Genomic DNA, 8,134 nt, shown 5'->3' with positions numbered 1-8,134 from the left:
TAGTTCGACTGGTGCTCCTTTTAATAAAAATCTACAGAATGTTAATTTAGCAGTCGTATCTGTAGATTGGTAATTCTGCGGGGAAAACAGAATCGGTGTGGGGTAATCATCAACCCTTATTTAGGGGCTGCTAACTATAGTGAGCGCGCTGAAAGGGGTGGGTGGTTTGGGAGAGCATCCCGCATGCGTATTATTCCACGGACATGCTAATGGGTCGAGATTCTCCGGAGTGCAAGATTCTGGGGTTTGTTTCTCTTCAGCTCCCACCAGGTGGATGGAACGCGACAGGCTAAAGCGCGAGTGCCTTTCCGCCCGTGAGACCCCGTGCAGCCGAGCCAGCCTGCGACCAATCGGCGCTCAGCATCGGCTCACAGCAGCACGCGCACACTGGCAGCCGGAGAGTTGATACACACAGAGACACGCGCGCGCTCCCTCTGTCTCTCCCACACACACACAGAGAGTGACCCGGGGAAAAAAGTCCCTTCATGTCTTGCCACGAGCCACCTGCTCGGGCAAGGTGTGCAATAGCAGCAGCGGAGCGAGACCCGGCCAGCTCCGCGCGGGATTCCAAGCGGGCGCCGCCAGCCCCCGCCCCAAGATGATGATGATGATGCCGCTGAACGGGAAGCAGGCGTTCGGCATGCCGCCGTCCTCCTCCTCCAGCCTGGCCGAACCCAAGTACTCCAGCCTGCACTCGTCGCCTGCCTCCAACTTGTCCTCCAGCCCGTCCAGCAGCAGCGGCGGCGGCGGCGGCAGCAGCAACAGCAGCTCCGAGACGATGTGCCGAGTGTACTTGCCAACAGCCCCGGTATGTATGTATCTGCATAATCACCGCTTAAAGGCACAAGTTTGACAGCAGGAACCCCCACCCCCAACCTCCTCCCCCACTCCCTCCCTCTTCCACCATCCACCCAGCGCCCTCCCACCCCCTCATCTCACTCCCCCTGTCTGCTTGATGTTTTTTTTTCATGTCTGCACAGCAAATCACCCAACACCTCGGATACTTTCAACTTATGTATTCAGATTGGCTTGCCTTTCATATTAATTTTTATGACCTGGGTGGTTGTGTGTATGTGTGTGTGTGTTTTTAACATTCTGGAAATGTTTTAATCCTGGAGTGGAGAGAATTCCCTGCTGACAGGAATGTCTGCATTCTATTTGCAATTGCAGAGCAATATATTCGGCGGGCTGGATGAAAGTTTGGTGGGCCGAGCTGAGGCGCTGGCGGCGGTGGAGATTGGAGCTGCGAGCAGCAAGAGCCAGCCGTTCAAGCCGGACGCCAGCTACCACACCATGAACAGCATCCCGTGCAGCTCCAGCTCGGCGTCCATCAGCAGCCACCCCCCTGCCCTGCCCTCGCACCCCCACCACCCACACCCCCACCACCCGCACCCGCACCACCACTCGCACCACCCCCAGCAGCCGCACGCGCACCCGCACCACCACCCGCACCACCAGCAGCACCACCCCCAGCAGCAGCAGCACCCGCCACCCCAGAACCTGGACGGCGAGCTGCTGGAGCACATGTCTCCGGGCCTGGGGCTGCCCACCATCACCGGGCCGGACGGCAGCGTGGTGTCGCCGCCTCCCCCCAGTGCTCCCCCTCCACCCCCACCCCCACCCCCGCCGCCGCCGCCCCCGCCACCCCCACCCCCTCCGCCCCCCCACATGGCCGCCATCAACCACATGCACCAGGCCATGAGCCTGGCGGCGGCGGCCGCCGCTGCCCACGGCCACGCTCACGGCCACGGGCACGGCCTGGCCTCCCCGCACGGGGGGCTAGCGCCGGGCTGCCTGGGCGAGGTGGACGCCGACCCCCGCGACCTGGAGGCGTTCGCCGAGCGCTTCAAGCAGCGGCGCATCAAGCTCGGAGTGACCCAGGCGGACGTGGGCTCGGCGCTGGCCAACCTGAAGATCCCGGGCGTGGGCTCGCTCAGCCAGAGCACCATCTGCCGCTTCGAGTCGCTGACCCTGTCGCACAACAACATGATCGCGCTGAAGCCCATCCTGCAGGCCTGGCTGGAGGAGGCCGAGAAGTCTCACCGGGAGAAGCTCAGCAAGCCCGAGCTCTTCAACGGCGCCGACAAGAAGCGGAAGCGCACGTCCATCGCCGCGCCGGAGAAGCGCTCGCTCGAGGCTTACTTCGCCATCCAGCCGCGGCCCTCCTCCGAGAAGATCGCCGCCATCGCCGAGAAGCTCGACCTCAAGAAGAACGTGGTCAGGGTCTGGTTCTGCAACCAGCGGCAGAAACAGAAGCGCATGAAATACTCCGCGGGCCACTAGCCGGACTCCTGGAGGGGGGCAGAAGAGCAACTGGAGAAGCCCCAGACTGTACATTCCCTCCCTCCCCTCACCCACTCCCTCACTCCCCCTGATGGAGAGAGTTCACGTGGACTTGGCTGCAAGGACCTGATCGCCAACAAGTAAGACTTTTCTTTCTTTCTCAATGCCACCCCACACTGCCAGCGAAACTGGACTCGCCAAAACCCGATTGAGACTTTGCGCTAGACTGAGAATTTCAGGTTATACAGATGAACAAATGCAACAATGTCTTTCTTTTTGTTTTATTTTGAAAATCAAACAATCGTAACTCGCTACGTTTACAGCAACCGAATGAGTACCGGCTGAACTGAAATGATAGTGTTGGCAAACTTGCTGTAACATTGACCTGAGCTTCATGTTTTGGATTGTGCTCGTTCTTTTTGTTCATCTAAGGGTCACCTTTTCTACACCTCTGTTCCCTCTGTGCCTTGTAATACACTGGTACAGACACATCCGATCCGTTAAACTGAAGTAAAGAGCAGGACTTTTACTCGAACATTTGATACAAGTTCTCGTGCAGTCTCTTGCTATGGATTGTTTAACGATTGCACTGATGCTTTTCCACAGAGCTCTTCCATCATCATAAGAAATATACAAGTTCGTCTTAATTTTTTTTGGCAAATCATATCACTGCGCTCAGTGGACATTATCTTTCTGCAGTTTCTTTAGAAACCTGGATGATCACTTCCAATGTCCCTTTAAATTTCAGTTTGAAACCCCTTCCCCCCCCCCCCCCCCCTCTCCACCAACCCCCAACAACAATAAAAAAATCTCTACGCGGTTAATGGGGATGGCTGTGTGAACAGCCTGGAGACCTCTCCTTGTGTCTGAAGGCTATTATTAGATTACTACCAAACATTCTGAGCCTGAATTATTCATTCAAATCGTCTCCAAAGTTAATTTCGTGTTCACTCGAATTAATTCCGCCTGTTTAATTCAAGTTGTGATAAGAGGAGTAAATAAAGGGGTTATTGAATTATTTAATATTTAATATAGTATGTTGATTCAGAGAGTGTAAGAAAAATGATTGGACAAGTTAAGAATTGTCCGTGTATTTATTCTTTTGAAAAGTATCTATATCGAAGAAGGACGAAAATTCGAGGAGAAATGTAAATCCTTGATGTTCGGCTGACAACACGCCACCTTTTCTCCCAACCCCCGCCAGCCCCCGTCCAAAATAAAAGGGAAATTGGAAAGGATTTAACATGCGCATATATGTGTATCAAATTTCAACCGGTTTTTATTTCGGCATTTTTTTTTCCCTGGGTGACCCTCTTGCATTCTGTGACAACGCGCAAGAAGGTTCAAACCCTGAGTGTAAGACCTGATCTTTGCCGATCGATCATTAAAAATGCAACGTCGGTGTAACGGTCGTGAGATCTGCTTCGATTTCGAGTACAGTTTATTTTTAATTCATCCTTTGTGTTTTGTTTACTGGAGGGAAGAGGTTTAGAGGTGCGTTTAGGAAAATTAAAATAAATCTGCAAATTTTCATGACCACGGGCGATTGATGCACTGCTGAAATACTTCGTTGTTTAGTACTGGCCTATCTTTTTAAAAGAAATAATAAAATAAAGGTACCTGGTTGTGTACCTGAATATTGTAAATATCATCCAATGAACTTGATGCACATATAGATATATTCTTACAGATTTTGATGTGTTGCTGTTAAAGCAGAAACATTTTTACGTGACAAGCGCACGATTTCTGTATGTATATGGTGTCTTAAAATTTTGTTTCTTTGTTTGCTCTGGAGAGGTTTAACTTTTTATTTATTGATGTAATTCAGTGTTAAGTTATTGACATTCTGGTTATTAAATGACTTATTTCATTAAGAAATTCTTCGACTATTCTTTCGAAGTTGAGCCATTTTAGTAATATTTGACTTCTGTGGTGTATGTTTTCATTGCAGTTGTGGTTCTGGGTATTTGTTTAATATCTCTTTGGGCGTAGATAGCTTTATCTGTAGAAAAAAAAAACTGGCTTTTGAGTTCTTAGCATGGGATAAACATCGTGTTTTTGGAATAAAATCTATAGGCTCCGAACTGTATTTTTAAAATAACGTGCAGCTTTCATAGATTTAAAAGACGAAACACTGTACATTTTACTTTATATGTAAAATTATGCACAGTCTTTAAAATAAAAGGTGATCTATTGACTTCATTGTTGATTTTTATTGCTGAATAAGTGGCATCATAGAAAAGGTTAAAACCTTTACAGGAAATCCTGAGTGTGTTTTCATTCGATATTGTCTGTTGCCCTGATCATGATGTTTTATGATGGTGTAAAGGGGCGGTTAAAGGTACCGTTGGAAGTTTTGCTTTAACTAACAGACACGTATTTCTATTGCAAAATAACAAATAAAACGTGTTCAGCTCACACACGTGCATGATGTGATGCAAGTTATTTTAAGCCACAGACCGGAGTTGCTTTGCTTAGGAGTTATAGAGACATGACTTTGTTGCTAATGCTTTGGCAGTTAATGCCTGAATTGCCAGTGAGGGGTAAAAGGTACCTCGGAGAGATTGCAAATATTCTATTAGACTCCAATCAGGGAGTCTGTGGAGAGTAGGATCTGTCCCAGGAGCTCGAGGCTGCCAGATGTCAAAGCTCGGCACACTCAGCCTGCCAGCGAGGAGTCTCTTTCACAACAGAACCTGTTTTGCAGCAGATCAATTGTACAAGAGAGCAGTTTAGTTTATGGTAAAGCAAGGGCAAAAATAAGCCTAAAGCTTCTGGACATGCATATGATTTTAATCTTTAGAAAATGGCAAGTTGCTAACTGTAAAGCGGTGGGAACTGGGGAATTAATGCCACCTACAGTCAACTATGAAAACCTTTCGCGTTTGCACGATTTAATTCAAAATAAATACCATTTCTATTAAATGAAATATGTCTTGATCAGGCCCCGGTGTTGACTTGCAGTTTTGAGGATTATACACCATTCAGGAATATTCAAATGATAACTGTAATCTTGCTTAAAATAGACGTTTACTATTGTTGGAAAACATTGGAATATCAACAATGGGCATTTCCAGCGATATAGCATTCACTAATACCAGTATTCATATCGAAATGATAGCAAATAATAATAGGATTAGCGCCTTCAGTTCAGAACTACTTTATTCATCCCCTTTTCCCCCTGTAGACTAATTAAACAGTGAACCACATCAGAGAACATAATTCCCTGTGGCCGCATCACAGCACTCTTTCAGCACCTGTAAATGTATTATTATTAACGAGGAATTAGTGGAAACGTTGAACCGGCTAATGATTCAAGTTTAAGTTTTATTATGTAGTTTTATTTGTATTTGTAAATATTGTTTTGAAAGAATGGAAGAGTTGCTAACAGAGGGAGAGTAGACTCTTTCTGAAGTATTACAGACCGTGAGCGAGTTCGTAAAGGCGGATCCCCAAAGTCAATATTATTTTAAATATAATGTGCCCCCGAAGCCTCTCAGAACGTATCTCCCCTATTTCAAAAGGCGATTCTACAGACGATTCATTCTTTCTTACTAAGCAAAACTGTTCTATGACCATACGCACGGAAGCGGGAGGTTAGCTCACATTTACAGGGCTGGGCTGTTTAAACGGCCACACACCACAATGCTCAAAAATGTTAGCATTTGCACTCATTCAGGTTCCGTACGAATTCAGTGTAATCTTACAGCTATTGACATGTCAGGTGACATATAAATGGAAAGGAGTAGTAATCATTTCACAATGACTAAACAAACTATGGTTCTGAAATATTTCATTTATTTCACGTTAACCCTTACTTATTGCTATCGTTTTTGAACTTGTGTTCTCTACTCAAGTTTCTCTTTTTGTTTTATGGGTTTTTTTTTCCTACGCATTGCTGCATTTGTTGATCGATGGGAGTCCAATTATAAATACAGGCACGCACTGATCACTTTCTATGAGGTCAATGTTTTGTCTGTTTTTTTTGAGAACGCTCATTTCAGGATTGGTAAACATTCACCTCATCTTAACAGATCACTTCCACTTTCAATTTTGCGAAATTAGCAAATCTATTCCGCTTGTCCCGTTCTTTCAAATGTTTCTGAAGTTCGCTTGTGGATAATAAACATTTTTATTGGTTCACCTCCACAAACATGCTCTTCAAGTCCCACGAACGTTGACAACGAAGAGGCAAATTATAAACATTTTAATCTTTAAGGGTTATTTATTGTTTACAACTAGACCCAGAAAGAGCGCATCAAAGACAATTTCCAATGTAAAACTGTATTATCTACTGCTTTCATTTAAGAGACCGAGGTACGTGATTATTAGAGGAACGTAATGATTCAAGCTCATAGTCCATGCAAACCTAACAAGTGACAGTTGTTAGTGTGAACCAGGGCATGCACCTGGACAGCACCCGGGGACAAACGCTAACATTGCGTCTTTAAGGAATATAAACAGTAAGTACACATTTGCAGTTATCCTTCCACGGTTAATTACAGGAGGTGTAGACTTGCCTAATTACTAGGGAGGATAATACATTTCGCACACTGCACGTTCCAAGAAACCATCGTGATCAATTCACACTTCAAGAATTTCTGATTGTAACTTCTCAGGAGGTGGCTCGATGTTCTCAACTGTTAATAGTGAATACAAATGCACATTTTGAAAATTTATTCACTTTGAACCTCGTGGCTTTAGGAAGACGCCTCCTATAGGTGATGAGCTTATTAGTAGATTTGTTACATCTGTGCCTAGCTTGCATATTTCGCATACGACCCGATGAGGTTTTCCCATAAGTTAAATCCTAAGAATAACTGAAAGATCGACATCTAAGGTTCTGACGGTTAAGATTCAAGTTAAGTATTGTAACTCTCCTATGCCATAAACTACCTTATTTTGTTTACTTTCTCTGGTTATTGTTTTCTTATGTCACATTTCACTGCGATTGCAATATCATGCCACGCATTTTTGTTTGGCGAGGCAATGGAATGGAATGGAAGGAACTTGTAACTTTAACGATAAGGTAGTTGGTACTGACGAGTTCGTATGATACCAAAAATAACCTTGCAAGCGATGCTTTGTAATGATTATTCTAAAGACACCTGAAAGGACTTGCCAGAATGTAGCAATAATGTTCACAGTGTCAGTAAAACATTACAGATTGTTTGGATAATTATAAGCATCACCAAGAGAGAAAGGAGTGTGTCAAATTAACAACTGTAACAGGGAGCTGGAGAAGAATCTAAACTTTACCTCGCCCTCTAAATGAGTCATTCACTAAAAGGCTATTACGAGTATTAATAAATTACACAGCGAATTGCGAAATCCAGATAATTACAACGAATAAGTAAGTAATCATTAGTTATCTCAGCTAATTACTCTGGGTCACAGAGAGTTGGAATGTGAAATCCTCACCGGGAATTAAAATTAACTTTGCATAGTGCTCGTCTTTGCTTGACATCCCCCAATCTAGTCACATGTCAGCTCCCGAGTGAGGAAATTCTCCGCTAATTTAAGAGGGCAGGGAGGGATCAGAATGCGAGTAGTGAATTGAGATTTAATAGTTTATTTCATGTTTCAATTGTTAACACCTAGACATAGTTCCATAATGTAAAACATTTCTATGCTTATTCCAGTAAAATCTGTTTTAAATATAATTATTTGTAAACTGTTCTTTTATATGCGAACTTGTTTCATCAAAAATGCTTTTAACACCAAACTATCCAGCATTTGAGTCTCACACAAGCAATATCTTACATTTTCAACCTCCTTCATATCATAACATATTCTTAATGGCCTTCACATAAAGAAATACAATACCGAATCTATACATTGACTCGTGTGA

At 44.8% G+C, this 8,134-nt stretch overlaps 1 protein-coding gene across 1 annotated transcript; it reads left to right on the top strand.

Annotated features, from left to right (window-relative positions):
- Positions 1–226: 226 nt before the first annotated feature.
- pou4f2 (POU class 4 homeobox 2) lies at positions 227–3,063 on the top strand. The gene is made up of 3 exons (XM_072568987.1): positions 227–808; positions 1,171–1,573; positions 1,649–3,063. Exons 1-3 carry the CDS (start codon positions 599–601, stop codon positions 2,281–2,283), a joined length of 1,248 nt encoding a protein of 415 aa, XP_072425088.1. The 5' UTR covers positions 227–598; the 3' UTR covers positions 2,284–3,063.
- The last annotated feature ends 5,071 nt before the right edge of the window (positions 3,064–8,134 follow it).

This window comes from Chiloscyllium punctatum, chromosome 1, assembly GCF_047496795.1.
Source record: "Chiloscyllium punctatum isolate Juve2018m chromosome 1, sChiPun1.3, whole genome shotgun sequence".
NCBI lineage: Eukaryota > Metazoa > Chordata > Chondrichthyes > Orectolobiformes > Hemiscylliidae > Chiloscyllium > Chiloscyllium punctatum.
This window is presented reverse-complemented; position numbering and strand designations above follow the sequence as displayed.